The 17379-nt window shown below is 43.9% G+C and overlaps 1 protein-coding gene across 4 annotated transcripts in view; it reads left to right on the top strand.

The window, feature by feature from the left end:
- The window catches only part of RASGRF2 (Ras protein specific guanine nucleotide releasing factor 2), a 238392-nt gene that overhangs the window by 185522 nt on the left and 35491 nt on the right, over positions 1 to 17379 (top strand). For all 4 annotated transcript variants that reach the window (XM_041752325.1, XM_041752326.1, XM_041752327.1 and 1 more), the window contains exon 18: positions 4866 to 4972. In XM_041752325.1, the coding sequence (XP_041608259.1) occupies positions 4866 to 4972 (107 nt within the window). The remainder of the gene's footprint in view (positions 1 to 4865; positions 4973 to 17379) is intronic.

The raw sequence follows: 17379 nt of genomic DNA, 5'->3' as shown, positions 1-17379 counted from the left end.
ATTCCTGCAGCACTTGGAAGGGCGGTCCTGCCTGTGGCTGGTCCTGCTATCCTAGTCATTTTTCCTACTAGCTGTAGATTGCTCCAGCTGCCCCGAGTGCCCATTTTTGTTGCTGGAGATTGCTTAAGTGAGTACCTGGTCACTTTCCAAGAGAATGTTGAGTACTACAAGTGGCAGCAGGTGATAAGCCCCAAGCAGCAGGGATACTGAGAACTTACCAAGCTATGATCTCTACGGAAAAGACAAATAATGTGGTAATTAGAAGGAGGTATGAAGAACATCCAAGCAGTGTAATCAAATCCTAACCTAAATGGTAATAGAGGTTGAGATTTGAATTTATGGAAATATTTGAAATTTTATAAAGAAAATCCCTTAAGTGGACTTTTAATGTGTGACACTAAATAACTTGGAGAGCAGAAGAATGTTCCTTGCCTTTTTTGCCTGTCTTTCAAAATAAATTGCTCTGCCACCCACCCCTAACACAGCCACAAATAGACCAGTAGAGAGAGATGCTTTTTCCAAAGTACATTAAAGGAGTAGCAGCTCTGTTAAAATAGCTTTTTCTTTCTTAACATTTCACTTTGATTTTGATATTTCTGTTCCTTCCTCACTCCCATCTTCTGTTCTCATCTCATTGATTGGCCATCCTTATATATGCAGGTGGGGGACCCTGCCCCATTACCCTTTTTCAGTGTTCCAAGAGCTTTTGGCTTTCATCCTCTAGCAACATGATGGTGCCTTATTATTCCCCAGCTCTCACTCCAGTTGAAGTCTCTAGTATGGTTGATCTGAGCCTTCCCATCTGCTTCACTCACTCCCCATACCATTTCCTATCCTTTTCACCTGCCTTTCCCTTTATAGATCATCAGTATATCCTCACCAGTTGCTTCAGTGGTATATTTGTCTTGGAGTTCTATCATTTTGCAGTTTTTCTGGGTGTGGTTTTCATTTTATCTATCCTGCTTAGGATTCATTGAAGTTCCTGAGCCTGAAGATTCATGTCTTCCATCGAGTCTAAAACAATTCTTTTCCTATACTGTCCTTCTGATTTTTTGTTGGAACTTCTCTTTCCTCCATGTCTTTTAATACCCTTTTTCTGCTTTCTCTCTTTAACTGCTTTTGCTGCATTTGAGTACTTTGCTGAAATCTTTTTAAAATCTCTTTCCACTTTATTGTTTGTTTATTCAGTGAGGTCTATCTAATCAGTATTTATCTATCCTTTGAGTTTTTTATTTCAACCCATCTATTTTTCTAACAATATTCGAAAGAACAATTATATTAGCTTGAAGAAGTTTTATGTGGTTCTTGTAAAATCTGACTTTAAAAATTTTTTAATCTTTTATCATGTTTTCAGTTCCCACTTTTATATCATTAGTCTTTGTAAACGTTTTAATTTTAGGATGTTTAAACTGGATCTATATGATAGTACTGGTACCTGGAATTCTTGGTAATGGTGGAGGGGTGGGGTGGGAGTTCCTCATCCCTGTTTCTACCGATCTGTATTCATGACAGAGAGTTTGAGTGTTTTGTAATTTTGGATTGTGAGTTTTTCTTTGGGGATTGATTGATTGATTTCTGATAATCCACTACAGGCTGAGGTTGAGTTTCTGTCCCTCCAGAGAGGTTTTGTGTATACTTTTGTCAGGGGTCTCAGGATTATCACTGGCCTGGGCCACTTTGTAGCTTCACATTTAGAGAGATAGACCACCCAATAAGGGCTTAATATGAGCTTCAAATCTACATAAAGTGGGCTGTTGGCTGTTAGTTCTCAGGGAGGCTTTTTCCCCCACTGCCACTGAGATTCAGGCTGAGACAGATAAGCTTCTTACCGTCCCTTGTGCACTTAGAGTACTTTTCCCCCTAATCTACTCTTTCACAGACAGACTTTTTTTTGTGAGTTCTAGCTTTATGTGGGAGTTTCAACTGACATTCTTTCACCCATACTTCATGAAGGTCCTGAGGCTTCTTCTCCTGAACCACATGGATTTACAATCTAAATCCTGTGTTACCCAGACTGGTGAGCTGCTTTCCTCTTGGGGCAGCTAGTTCAGATGCTTGGTTCTGGTTCAGATCTCTGTGTGTTTGACCCTAGAAAATTCCTTATTTTCTTGAGAACTCACCTATGCACTTTAAAAGATATTTATTGTATTTTACCCAGAATTTATAAGCTTTTAATAGTAACAGATTTTTAAAAAGATATCTATTCTGCCAAGAGCACATCATCACTGTCCTCTGACAGTGTACACGAAAAGGTAGAAGATGACTGTCGACATCCAAAGAGCAATATGGAAAGGGGGCCTCTGTGCTCAACAAGTTCATAGATCTTTTTTGGTCTAACTCATTCATAAGCACTGAGGACTGTTCATTTAGTCTTTTACTCCATCATCTTTACATTCAAATCACATTCACTAAGTTTTTAGTAAATTTGCACTTTCCAGGCTTTCATTCATTTATTCAGCAGATATATACCATGTACAGCATTGCTACACGCCAGATATGTGCTTGTTGTGCTCAGCAAAAACATACCCAATCCCTATCTACATAAATAAATGTAAAATTGCCCATGTAACAAATACCAGAAAATAAATGTGCATGGTACTATGAGATCTGTTGATTTTGTTCAACTTAGGCTGGGAAGGGCTCAACTGGGGAAGTGAAATAAACAACAAGAGCTTTCACTGAGTGAAAAGGGGAGCAATAATTGTGTCAGGTCCAGGGCAGCATGTACAAAGGCCCTGGAGTGTGGATGAAGGACTTAAAGAAGAGTGGTGAGATAAAAGAGGAGAAGTGAGAAGAATATGGTTCCAGAAAAGGCTGAGAAGGAGCTAGGGGTCAAACTGTGAAAGACACTGTGGGCTGTGTTAAGGAATTTTTCTGTTTATCATAAGTGTCATTGAAGGGCTTTAGAAGGGGGAATGATACATATAATTTGGCTTTGGAAAAGATCTTTCTCATTTGAGGGAGGAGAACAGAGCTGAGGAAGCAAGAATGACAAAGGAGACCAGTTACAGGACTATTGTCAGTAGACCAGATTGAGAGTTGCTGGTAGCTCAAGGTCAATTTTGGCTTTGTAGAGTTGAAGGTATGGACAGATTTGAGATTTACTTACCAGATAAAATTATTAGGAAGAAGCCGAGTGATGGGCCAGGGACAATTCCAAAGTTTCTAGCATATATAAGTGGATGGCTAGTGACGTTCCTTTAATGAGATAGGGAACACTGGATAAGGTCAAGGTTTGGTGGAAAGGCCATGGCTTTTTCTTCTTTTACAGATTGGGTCTGAGGTTTTTGAAATATTTAAGAGGAAAAATCAAGAAGCAGTTGGATGTATGGATCCAGAGCTCAGAGAAGAGATTTGGGGATATAAATACATAAGGATTTGCTTATAGGTGTCCATCAGATGAGCTTTCCAATGGGGAGATGATGGATATTGCTTGGATATAGGGACATGCAGGTTACTAGTGACCTTATCAGGAGCTGTTTGGGTGGCAAAATGGGGTGAGAAGCTTGGAGTAGGATGTAGAGCATATAGAAGATGAGGACATGGAATTAGATGAGTTTAGACAACTTTCAAGAAGTTTGCCAGTGAAGTTATATAAGGCTTGCATTGATTTTTAAAGGAAACGTCACTTAATTATGATGGGAAGGTAAACATTTTTAAAACAGAGACTCAATAGAAAAAACCTTAAATAGTTTCTTGAGAGCGAAAAGGTGGCCAAGAAAAAGAGACCTATACTGGCACAGAGAGGAACCAAAGACACTCAACCAACACTGAAGTGTATGTCCTAAGAGCAAACATTTATTGAGCTCTCACTATTGTACCAAGTGCCATTCTAAATGCTTAATCTGTATTAACTAAGTCTCCATGGCAACTCTGTGGGGTAGGTGCATATTAGCTCATGCAGGACATGAGGAGACCAGTGACAGAGAGGTGCCACCACTTGCCAAGGTAGAACAACAGGGATTTGAACCCAGTCTGGCTGTGGAGTTCATGTTCTTAACCACTACGCTGTCCTGCTTCTCCAAACGTGGGTGCATAATAAGCTATTTGTCTCATCTATGAGGCAAGATATGGGCTAATCCATCTAAAATATTGAAAATGTTATTGGGATCCCTGGATGGCTCAGCAGTTGAGTGTCTGCCTTCGGCCCAGGGCGTGATCCTGGAGACCCGGGATTGAGTCCCACGTCAGGCTCCCGGCATGGAGCTTGCTTCTCCCTCTGTCTGTGTCTCTGCCTCTCTCATGAATAAATAAATAAAATATTTACCAAAAAAAAAAAAAAAAGAAAATGTTATTGGTTGTGGAATGACTTCGGGGCAAAAGTATAAACTAATGTTCACTTAAATGATTTGTTAAAACTTCTTAGCTTTATGTTCTAGAACAAGGCAGGCGTAAATGTCATTAGATCAGTGTTAGCTTTCACCAGTGGCCTTTAATAAATGTGTGCACATTATTCATTTAATTGCACCTGTATCTGTGTAGTAGCCTCACTGTTGAGGGTATAATAGGTAAGTAAGCAGAATTCACAACGGTCTGAAGCCATTCATACCTCTCTGCCAAGGTGTATTTGTGAGTGTCCACTAACCAATGTCCTAAGATAAGTGACCTTTTCCAGATTCCTAGGGATTGGCTTTAATATATGCGTGTGGGGATGCCAGGGTGGCTCAGTGGTTGAGCATCTGCCTTCGGCTCAGGCTCTGATCCCAGGACCCAGGATTGAGTCCCGCATCGGGCTCCCGGCATGGAGCTGCTTCTCCCTATGCCTGTGTCTCTGCCTCTCTCTCTCTCTCTCTCTGTCTGTCATGAATAAATAAATCTTTAAAAAAAATAATAATGGTGATGCATGTGTTTATTCTTTTCCTAAGGATTTAACAACACTGAGAGGACATGCGACAAAGAGTTTATTATTCGGAGAACAGCCACCAATCGAGTCCTGAATGTCCTCCGTCACTGGGTCTCAAAGCACGCACAGGTAATTTATTGGCATTGCTAATGACCTTCAAGGATTATTTTTTTAAAAAACCAAGTTTCTAAGTCGTTATATTTGTAAAATGCCTTCTGAGTCTTAGAGTTAGGGAAACCTTGAATGAGAACAGAAAGGGAAGAAATGGGATAGACCTTTGGATCAAAGTAAACATGTGCCTGTTTGCCAAATATCCACTGTCTCCTATCTGGCATGACGCCGGAGGTGAAGCAGGGCTCCTCTCTTTCCTGATCTTATGAGGCAGCAGCCCCCGGCTGTGGGTGCTGGAAGCGCTGGCCTGTGCCATCCAGGGAGTGCTCTTCATAGGGCTGTCACCGTAGGTGGATTGCACCAAGTGTGGCCGTGCTGGGGGTAAGCAGCAGGTACTCATACCCCTCAGGTAAACAGCAGGTGCCCTTGGAGATTAGAGCACTCTGGTGTCTGGTCTGGAAGTATTTTCTCAGGCTGATTTAGGAGGTATGTAGCATCATGGCTTTGATGTTCTGGTTCCTAATATTCTTTTTTTAAAATTGCATCATGCTGACGGGACACCTACTTGATAATTGTTTGTGTGTTTTCAGTACATGTTCGTAAAATTTACACCCATTTCACAATTTCCCAAAATAAAGGATGTCCTTCGCTTCATTGGCTTGAGCATCCTTCGCTTCATTGGCTTGAGACATGTGTTGTGCTTTTGTGACCCACTGCCAAATAAAGGGGGGGCTCTGGCGCACATGTCATGGCTAGCACCTGCCAGGAGAGTTTTCAAGAGAGGGAAGGGGACCCTGCATGTTCTTAAATGAGAACATGTTAATCATATAAAGTGTGAGTAAAATGCTAATTAATAAAGAAAAAGAGAAAGGAGGAGTTCCCGGGTCTCCCTTCATTATATTCTCAGATCTGTCGCGGATCTGCAGCATGGCCCTTGGTAACAACAGTCCATGAGAGAGCCAGAGTCCTGGAATCCCTGTGCGAGGAGAATACACTAATTGGGAAAAGTGGGATTTGGGCCTCACCATCAGTTAGCCCATGACAGTTCTTAAATGTAAATTAAAATAAAAATGAAGGTAGCATGTTAAATATAGGATGTAAACATTTTATCTTACACCTCTTGAATAAAGAAAAATGGATCCCCTATGACTCAAATTCTGAAACCATCCTGAGCTCATGGAAAATGTCTCATCTCTCGTCCTTATAATCTGAGGGAGCTGCTTGTAGGTCCGCTTGCCTCATTGCAGGTGCATGATAATGAGGTTTCTCCTGTGTCTGACTGTCCCATTCCCCTCTGGCTTTGGACTCGGGGTCCTGACTTTTGATCCCAGGGCTCCAGTGGCTTCAGAGGTGCAGAGTAGCTTCAGTACACAAGGCTTAGCAGGTGCCCCTCCGTTGTCTCCCCTGCTGCAAGTGCAAGCCCAGCCCCCTCCTATCTGCAAATCTTCTCTGAAACCTCTAATCTTGCTTCCCTATCAGTCTCACCTCCTTTCCCTCCCTCCCCAGTGCCCTCTTTTTCTAATGATCTGAAACAGGAATCCCTCCCAATTTGCATTGAACCCTTGCAGTGGCTAGAAAAAGAGTCGTGAACCAATTTACGATCTGTTGGTCTTACTTTACTTTGGGTGAAGAGAGCTCATAGACGGGGAGATGGGTGGGCTGAATCCCTTGCTTGTATGATAGAGATGTGCAGGCAGGTGTGATCATCTGGCTTGACAGTGGCTGCATAGATACATGCATCCAGCCAGGATTAGAAAGAAAAGCACCAAGTCCCCGGAACAGAAAGTGGATTGATATGAAAGCAAGGGTCTCGTTATTCAGTGTGTCCTGGGGCCTTTAGCTGTAATCTCGAAAGACCCTAAGTGTTAGCTGTTGTTCAGACAGTTGAGATACTTCGCTACCTGTTACTTAAGGTGTGCTTGGATGTGGGGAAGCACTTCGTCATCTGCTTAGGGGGCCCACGCTTGAGAAACCTGGTTTCTCAGACCCTTCCCTACGTTGGGGACAGACGTGGATGGTACAAATTGCTCAGACATCCAGTCTTCCATCCTGAGACAATTAAAAAAAATTTTTTTTGTATATTTTTTCATTGGAGTTTGATATGTGAACATACAACATAATACCCAGTGCTCATCTCATCAAGTGCCCCACTCAGTGCCTGTCACCCAGTCACCCCGTCACCCCGCCAACCTCCCCTTCCACCACCCCTTGCCAGAGTTAGGAGTCTCTCACGTTCCGTCACCCTCTCTGATATTTCCCACTCATTTTCTCTCCTATTCCCTTTAAACCCTTTCACTATTTCTTATATTCCCCGTATGAAGAAACCATATAATGTTTGTCCTTCTCCGATTGACTTACTTCACTCAGCATAATACCCTCCAGGTCCATCCACGTTGAAGCAAATGGTGGGTATTTGTCGTTTCTAATGGCTGAGGAATATTCCATTGTATACATAAACCACATCTTCTCTATCCATCATCTGTCGATGGACACCGAGGCTCCTTCCACAGTTTGGCTGTTGTGGCCATTGCTGCTAGAAACATCGGGGTGTCGGTGTCCCGGCATTTCATTGCATCTGAATCTTTGGGGTAAATCCCCAGCAGTGCAATTGCTGGTTCGTAGGGCAGGTCTATTTTTAACTCTTTGAGGAACCTCCACGCAGTTTTCCAGAGTGGCTGCACCAGTTCACATTCCCACCAACAGTGCAGGAGGGTTCCCCTTTCTCCACACCCTCTCCAGCATTTGTTGTTTCCTATCTTGTTAATTTTCCCCCTTTTCACTGGTGTGAGGTGGGATCTCATTGTGGTTTTGATTTGTATTTCCCTGATGGCCAGTGATGTGGAGCATTTCCTCATGTGCTTGTTGGCCACGTCTGTGTCTTCCTCTGTGAGATTTCTGTTCATGTCTTTTGCCCATTTCATGATTGGATTGTTTGTTTCTTTGCTGTTGAGTTTAATAAGTTCTTTATAGATCTTGGACACTAGCCCTTTATCTGATAGGTCATTTGCAAGTATCTTCTCCCATTCTGTAGGTTGTCTTTTAGTTTTGTTGACTCTTTCTTTTGCTGTGCAGAAGCTTTTGATCTTTTTTTTTTTTAACTCTTCTACAGTTTATTTTTTTTAATTTTTTTTTATTTATTTATGATAGTCACACAGAGAGAGAGAGAGAGAGAGAGAGGCAGAGACATAGGCAGAGGGAGAAGCAGGCTCCATGCACCGGGAGCCCGACGTGGGATTCGATCCAGGGTCTCCAGGATTGCGCCCTGGGCCAAAGGCAGGCGCCAAACCGCTGCGCCACCCAGGGATCCCAGAAGCTTTTGATCTTGATGAAGTCCCAATAGTTCATTTTTGCTTTTGTTTCTTTTGCCTTCATGGATGTATCTTGCAAGAAGTTGCTGTGGCCGAGTTCAAAAAGGGTGTTGCCTGTGTTCTCCTCTAGGATTTTGATGGATTCGTGTCTCACATTTAGATCTCTCATCCATTTTGAGTTTATCTTTGTGTATGGTGTAAGACCATGGTCTAGTTTCATTCTTCTGCATGTGGATGTCCAATTTTCCCAGCACCATTTATTGAAGAGACTGTCCTTTTTCCAGTGGATAGTCTTTCCTGCTTTGTCGAATAGTAGTTGACCATAGACTTTAAGGCCCAATTCTGGGTTCTCTAATCTGTTCCATTGATCTATGTGTCTGTTTTTGGGCCAGTGCCACACTGTCTTGATGACCACAGCCTTCTAGTACAACTTGAAATCCGGCATTGGGATGCCCCTGGCTCTGGTTTTCTTTTTGAGTATTCCCCTGACTATTCGGGGTCTTTTTTGATTACACACAAATCTTTAGATTATTTGTTCCAACTCTGTGAAGAAAGTCCATGGTATTTTGATAGGAATTGCACTGAATGTGTAAATTGCCCTCAGTAGCATTGACATTTTCACAATATTAATTCTTCCAATCCATGAGCATGGAATATTTTTCCATCTCTTTGTGCCTTCCTCAATTTCTTTCAGAAGTTCCTGACACAATTTTTATGTAACATCATTATATAAGATATACAAAACAATTATGATATACAAAATATGAAGGGCTTGAACAATAGAATTTTTCATCATTTCCCATCTCATCAAAGATAACTAATATTGGCAGATACGACCCTGAACTTCATTCAGGAGAAAGAGAGTTGCGGTATTATGAGTGTTGGTTCTCAGAGAAATAAAATTTCCCTAGGATGTCACCCTCAACTCCTTCCCTGCAGTGTGTACTAGAATGCCATTCTGGAATCTTCTAGCCTTTCCTTTAGTAAGTATTTGGCAAGGCTAGAATATTGTGGTTTTTTATTCTGATTCTAAAATTTTTCATCTGTTACATGTTCTGCCCTAGTTTCTCCTCATTTTGTTTTGCTTTTTCACTCATGTGTTGCCTTTCTTGATGAAAGTGAAGCCACAAGTCTTCCCTGGGTGTCTCCCACATGTCTTGTCTGTGGGTTAGCAGAGTCGGGATACACGAGTTCTTCTTCGAGCTCTGTCACTATATCTTCTGTGGGGGCTGATTTGGTCCCTTGGCCTCACTGGGTGTTAATATTCTCTTCTGAGAATGAGAACAACCCTCCATCTCTTGCCTCCCCCGAGGATGTAGTAATGAGGTTTAAAGGCAACATTGAATTGAGAAGCAGGAAAGACATAAAGTACACTGTGGGTGGGTGTGACCAACTTTCCCTTCCAGCTAAGGATAGGAGATGAACATTTCCTCCCCCTACAAGGAGCTCTTAATTCCCTATAGATGGGATGTGTCTCCTTCATCGTTGTGTCTGCTTCCTCAGGGCTCTGCAATGCAGGGTTCATGGGAGATGCCCAGGAAAAGTTATCAAATAGAGTTTACAGGTTAATGTTGCTGTTGCTCATTCTCTAGCATTTAAAATATGCAGAGTCAGTCAGGACAGAACTAAGGCCACTGAGGGACCAGAACTCAGTGCTGTGTGTTTAGAAAATCAGAGAGAAGGAAGTATTTTTGTTAGGTGTCCACACACAGCTCCAGTGTCTCATAGCAGGAGACATGTGTGGACATTTGCACAATTCCAGGGTGTCTATAGGTTTCGGGGCCTGCAGTGCTTTTAACCCCATGCTCCCAGGACTGCTTTGTCTTCTGTGCACAGATGGGAGAGGGAGGGGCTTTGAGGCTGGCACTCAAGTGTCTGTGAGAGGCCTGGTGTGTACAATCTATAGCAATTTTGATTTTCCCGAATTGCCTTATAGACCCACTGATTCTGGAAAGATTCTTCTGTCCCGATTGTTTGAGGGATTTTACATATCATGGAGTGGCACTAATAAAGGAGCCTGCAGCTGTGTCCACAGGCTACAGCCTGCTCCATCAGACCCTGGGTTACTGTCTGAGGGACAAGTGACCAGAATGAAATGGTCACTCATTTTCTTAACTGTAGGTTAAGGGGATTGTTTTAAAAGCATGAGATCAAATAAAACTGACCAATTCACATGAAAATCTCCTTCCTAAAGGAGTTTAGTTGCTATTTCCTCTCTTTTCCCTCACCTCCTTCATTCATTCACTAACAAGAATTGAGCACTGGAGTGTGCCAGACACAGGGCAGATGTGAGTGTGAAAGGATCCAGACATTTCCTGAGTCAGGGGTACTGGCCTTACATATCCCGTGGAGAGAACTCCCAAAATCCCACCAGGTGCCCCTCAAGACTTAGCCACTGTCCATCTGCTATATCCAGAGCTGAGCTCGGCTCCACCTGCCCCAGCAAGTCAGGTGATGTTCTATACGCTGGACAGTGGAAGCAAGAAGGGAAAGCGAGGAGTGGCCTGGGTAGACCAGTCAGTTAAGTGTCTGCCTTTGGATCAGGTCCTGGGTCCTGGGGTGGAGCCCTGGGTCGGCTCCCTGCCCCGAAGGGAGTCTGCTTCTCCCTCTCCCTCTGCCCCTCCCCCCTGCTTGTGCTCTCTCACTCTCTCTGTCAAATAAATAAAATCTTAAGAAGAAAAAGAAAAGAAAGGCGAGAAGCGGAGAGGAGGTGTTGGGGAAAGAACAGGGGCCTTTAGGTAGACTGCCAGGCTGAGGGCAGGCCCAGCTACGCCAGGAAGGAAATGTCTTATTCTGGACTGAACTGGAACTTTGATTAATGTACTGGATTGGACATTTTGATTGAAGAGAGAAGTCTCATACCTAAAGGTTCTCAAAAACTTCAGTGCTTGCCCAAAATATATGCGGGGTGGAGAAGGATGGTGGACAGAGCAGTTTACTGTGATCAGTGAAAAACAGTATCACTGCTTGACGATGACGTCATTGTTTGTGATACAGGAAGTGCAGGTCATCTCAGGAGAGCAGCTTCACAGACTGTATCAAAATAACTCAGCTGTTAGGTTTCTAACTCACTTCAGTCCTCTTTCATTCATTGTCTGGGGGACAGAGAGAGCCCACATTTAGCTGCTGCTGAAGAACTCTCGAGTTTATATTTCAGTTTAGATGCTTTGTTGCATTTTACCTGGAGATCACATTCTTCATAGAAAGGGCACTAAACTTAGGGTGTGGCTCAGAGACTTTTTACCTTTGACCACACCTGTACACCCACCACCCTGATCAGGATGGGATAGCACCCAAGAGGCCCCTCCCAGCCCATGCCCCTCTTCCTGGGCACTGCCCAATCTTCTGCTAGTTTTAGTGTTGATCTTATGATATTATGTACTATTTCTATATTAAGGATAAAACCTTTTATCTGCTAATTATACTCATTTTCCCTGGTTTGCTCTTTTAACACTCTGGAGATACTTTTTACATACATGCATACTTTTCCCATTAGGAGGGCTTTATATATGCTTTATCATGTAAAATGTAAAAATGCACACAGACCCTAGAGTCTTTTTTGTTAGAATCCATATCCTGTGACACTTCCTGAACACATTGAAGAAATAAATGTAGTTTGGGGTATAAGACAAGAATTAGCAGCTCTCACAGCTCCACTGTGGAGCCATGTATAGTAGTTGAGGTGAAAGCTTTCACACCTCCAAAACTCCCAGTAGGTTCTGACCTCGGGCCACTGTGTCCGGGTAGCATGGATGTCGGAGCAGAGGGGCCTTCAGAAGCCTGCTGGAAAAGCAGAGGGGCCATGGTGGGGAGCACAGGCTTCGGGGTCAATTTCTGAATTGAAATCCCCTCCCTGTTTATTAGCCATGTGGCCGAGCAAAGCTCCTCTAGGCTCTCCATTTCTCCTTCTATCTGAGTGTGGATGAGGTCATGTCTTTCTTCTACTGATTTTGAGGATTACATGAAGTAGGATCTACGAGAGTCACTGTTAGAGACGGATCCTCAGGACATGACAGATGGCTGCCTTCGGCAGAGCCACAGGCCAAAACCCAGGCAAATGTTGTTCCCCCTGATATGACCAGTGGAGGGATGAGGTCTCAGAGAGGTTCCATTTCCACTGCCCCCGTTGAACCATTTATACCGGTGGGAACATTCAGTATCTGTAGTGCCTAATTAATGTTATTTAATTTAATGAAGTTTAACTGGCCACATGTGGCTAGAGACTACAGCATAACTGTACAGCTCTAGACCTCTCAGAAGTACAGCAGTGAGCCGACCCCGCTCCCCGACATCCAGCTCAGAACAACCCCTCTCTTGTGCATCTCCCCATCCCTCTGAAACAGGAAGTTACGGGTCATCCATCTCTACTCGGCCCTTGCAATAAGCCTGCCAAAGAGGGACACACCTGTATTGGGTCTGTAGGCAGAGCAGAACTTCTAAGTAACATTGGTGTTGGGATTATAAATCTCAAAGAATATGATCTCAAGAAGATTATAAATCTCAAATCTCAACTCTTGGGGTGCAGAGAGCTTGAAAGCAAAATCTCTTTCCCAGTAGGGAATGTCCCAGTGAGTGTCCTTGCGTTTGAGCTTCGAGCCTGCAGCCTCCAGTGGGTGGTCCAGTGGGATCATGCCCTGTTGACTAACAGAGGTGGAAAAGTGGGTGTTGCCGGGGTGCCAGGGACTATGTGTGTTCAAAGACCTCAGGGATCACGGTGTCCTAAAACGGGAGTTTATGTAGTTCACCTCTTCTGTTAGTTATTTTGACAGCTGACAGAGTGCCCTTTTTAAATTTTTTAATTTTTTGGCACTGCGTAGTAAGACACTAAATCTGGCATCAAATTAGAGCACTAAGTTCAGATGTATGCTTTGTTCAAATCTGAAATGGAGGTTGGGCCAAGGATGAGCATAGTACAGACTTTCAATGTGGGTGGGAGAATGAAACAGGTAAGAAAGATCCAGCCATAAAAAAAATAATAATAATTTAAAAAAAAAAAAGAAAAGAAAGATCCAGCCATGGAATAGGCAGCTCCTGGCGACCCTACTGACAGCGCTCAGCTGGCTTCCAGCCCTGGCCTGCCCTTGGGCTCAGCCCATGCTCATCTCTACCTGGCCCTGCCAGGCTGCCCTGGGCATCTTTCCCATCTACACTCGCTGCTTGGTTTCTGCTCTTGAGTCACCACTCCCCTTCCACTTGCGAGGCTGTCTTCAGAGGACAGGTGCCTGTTCTTTGAGCTCTTTGCCAGAGAAAGCATGCCTCCCTGGACCACACCATTGTCTGTGTTGTGTGGCCGCTTCCTGTCCTCGTGCTCCTGAAGGGGCCAGGACTTTACAGGCCACTCTGCCCCAGGTCCTTACCACTGCTTGAGGAGATTTCCCGACGTCCCAGGAAGATGTGTAGCTGGCACTGAGCTGGGGGGACGTGCCACTACATGCCAGAGGAATGATCTCTGGGGTCTGAGGCTGTCCTGATTATGCTACAGAGCACATGGTCTTTAGAGGCAACTTGAAGACATCATCCCCCACTTAGAAGGAAGTGTCCTTTTCCTCTATGGGGGTGCATTCTGAATGACAAGGCTTCCAGTGTTTTGTTTGTTTGTTTGTTTGTTGTTGTCTCTTTTATTGCTTGCTCTTGTGTCAGGCACTGTTCTAAGCAGTTTTCAAATATAAAATCATTTACCCCTCACTTGAACCTTTTAAGAGACTGTCATTATCCCAGCTTTACAGATGGGGAAATTGAAGCCTCGGGAGATGAAATAATCTGCCTGAAATGACACAGATAGCAGGTGGTGGAAGCAGGTTGCACACCCGGGCTGCTGGCTCCCCAGCGTATGCTCTAACCCCTGATCTTGTCAGCCAACTCTTGGGGTGCAGACAGCTTGAAAGCAAAATGTACAAAGCCACTTCTGACTCAAAAGGGCGAGAATATCCTATGCCAACCCTGACAACATTTTTTCTATTTCTAAATCTTTCCTTAGAAAAGTTACTTTTGTCCCAGAGTCTATTCTGTGTCCCTTGAACAAAGGATTTGTATGGTTTTAGGGGGCAGAGTGCTGGCTCCCCTCTGACAGCCAGGGGGGCACCTCCCGCATTCAGACGGTGAGAGCAAGGCTCCTGTGCCAGCCTCCCCAGCTGGCCGTGGCGGGAGCTGGAGCTAGTGCTGTCTGTGGTGAAAGGTCAGGAGACCCCAGACGTCCCCCCCCAACAGGTGGATGAGGATGCTGGCCCCCTGTTCAGCATCCCTGAAGTACAATGAGACTCCCGTCTCCTGCCAGTGGGTGTGTCAATGGGGACACTGGAACCAAGAAGAGGGAATTTAGTGGCAACGTGAGAAGCTGGCAGCTATGAACTATTTCTGCGTAATGACAAGTGCATTGTCTCCTGCTTCTACCTGGCAAATAGTTTCATAAGTGCCCCGACTGGGAAGGTAACCAACGGGCTACACCGGTTTCTATGTTAGTCTCAGCTTTACTGATGACTGCCCAGTTGCTTCTGGTTGTCCACACCACTTACCATGGGCCTCTGCACATCCAGGCTAAAAAAATCCCCCAAATCCACCAGGGACAAACCAATGTTTGTTCGCAAACTCAGGTTTCCCAAGCCGGCAGCCAAGGCGAGACAGAGAATGCTCTATTTGATTAGGCCAGGCCCTTGCGTTCCCTGTGGCTCCCCCTCATTCCCTCAGCACGTAGCTGGTACTTCGTTGCATCAGTATCGTATTCCATCCTGCTGTATTATTTTATCAAAATCTGTCTTGTCCTTCTCCCCTTGGAACAAATGGCCTTGGGCATCACATTTCAGTTTAGTCCCTGGGTCAGAAAGGACTCAGGCAGGTGAGGAGGGAAATCTGGAACCCTGGGCTAGAGTCCTCTGTAACTTGCCATCTTGCTCATTCATAAAACTGGTGGAATGATCTACCCATAAGGGGTCCTGATGCACAAATGGATTCTTGGTCAGAGCGCTCTAGAAAATACAAAATGAACATACAAAATCAGAAACTATTATCTGATAATGATGGACTTTCCTTTTTCTCTTTAACCCCAAAAATAGATTTTCATTTTCATGTTCATTTTTTTGAAGATTTTATTTATTTACTCATGAGAGACAGAGAGAGAGAGAAGCAGAGACACAGGGAGAGGGAGAAGCAGGCTCCATGCAGGGAGCCCGACGTGGGACTGGAACCCGGGTCCCCAGGATCTCGCCCTGGGCTGAAGGCAGATGCTCAACCGCTGAGCCACCCGGGCTGCCCGATTTTCATTTTCTAACTTTAAACAACCAAGAAGATCCTACTTCCTTTAACTACTTACCAGAGTTTTTTCTTACCTTTTATACATCCCTTTTGTCATCCTTTAAACTCTCCTTAAGCTTTCCACGCATGTCTTCAGAAAAAAGAAAAGAAAAGAAAAAGGAAAACAGTGAGAAATTAACAACAGGATTTATTTAAGTCTGTGTGAAACAGAATTAAGAGTTTAGGAAACCAGTGTGTTAAATGGAACTTATTTTCAGTTCCCATTGTGGCCAAGACAGAAACTTCGCTTTTTCTGTAGAACCAGCGGGATTCTTTAACTCTCTGTGGATGGGTTTCGTGGACAGAAAACAGCGAGAGACACCATACAGGATTTTATGTACATCAGGAGCTGCTTCTTCCAGTTTCCATTCTCCATGCTCATGCTCCCTCGTGGACCTACGAGGTATTTCTGGAGCCCATGGCTCACAGGACTGAGTCCTCGGGCCTTCCTCTAGACCAGCGCCCCTCTGTCATGTTAGGACTCTGTCCCCAGGACTCCAAGGAGCTGTCTCAGCTCTGGGGGCATCAGCTGGTTTGTTCAGGTCTTGTGTTGTTGCCTACCCTTTGCCCTTTTCTTTGTGCTTTGTCTCCTGCTCACCCTGCTTCCAGATGCCACCAACCTGTACCTCCTAACATCTTTGCAAAATAAAGTTTCTTCCTGGATGAATGTCAAAGATTCCATTTCCACCACGTTCCTGACTCTGAGTCTGTCTTCTCGACAGGCAAAGGGTTAAGGTTTGCCCACCAGTCTTCTTGAGCAGTCTTTTCCCCTCCTCTGGGTCAGGGCATGGAGAACAAAGTATAACTTAGAAACTAAGACTTACTCTTTGAGTTAAAGTCAGTGATCATTTTGTTGCCATGTGGCATTAATTACCTAAGAAAATTTAAAAAGAAGATTAAAAGCAGTCTTTGCAAACTGGGTTTGTTTTTTTTTCTCACCAGTCTTTGTCATTGTCTTGAAAGCTACCATCCGCATCAATTAACCACCTCTCTAGAAACCAGTGGAAAACACAGCACCTGGAAAAATCCTTCTTCTGATAAATGCTTTCTAAACTGACTGATTCTCTTTTGGGATGCAGCGATGTAAGCCTGGGAATTACGTGATTTCAAGGTTGTGGGCAGTATTTAAAATTCTTCTAGGTTCAGCAGTTCAGGTCTAGAGGCTGGATTTCAGCAAGTCATTCAGATGCAGAATCATTTGTTAGAAAACTTCTTCCCTGTATGAGTCCTTCCTTGTTGCTGAGTTGGTGTCATTCATTGCCATTTGCCTCCTCCCAGTTAATTTTGTTCTAACTTATCTTCCACATTCTGCATTGTGCCTCCCTCTGGTAGCCTCCCACCTCACATCTGCTAAAATAATTTCTGAAAACTCCAGTTTAAGAAGAATTAGGTAATATATTACCACGCGTCTCCAAGTTAAGTATCCTCCCTAGAACTTTTGTCCATTCATTCAACAAATATTTGAGCACCCACCAGGAGCACCCATGCTTAACAAATCTGGGGTTTAATTATATCTGGGTTTTAGCACCTTTTCCTGGTGCATAAGCTGCAACATGACGGTCAGTTACACATTTTCGGTATATTCTGTTCCTCTTTGGAGATTCTAGAACCTTATGAGTAGGTGTTGAACAGGTATTGGAAAATTCAGAATTACTGTGGGGTTGCTCTGTCGGGTTTTATTCCAAAGTTAATGGCCTTCCTGATGTTTTTAGAGTAGGTTGTTCCTTTTGTAAGGCTAGAGGCTTTTAAAATACTTTTAAAGTCAGGTGATGGGAAATGCTGGAAAACGCTTCCTTTCACTTTTCCAATGAGTGTCACGAACTGTGATTC

Source organism: Vulpes lagopus, chromosome 4 (genome assembly GCF_018345385.1).
Source record: "Vulpes lagopus strain Blue_001 chromosome 4, ASM1834538v1, whole genome shotgun sequence".
In the NCBI taxonomy this organism is placed as follows: Eukaryota; Metazoa; Chordata; class Mammalia; order Carnivora; family Canidae; genus Vulpes; species Vulpes lagopus.
Note: the sequence above shows the minus strand (reverse complement) of the source record. Positions and strands in the feature narration are given on the sequence as shown.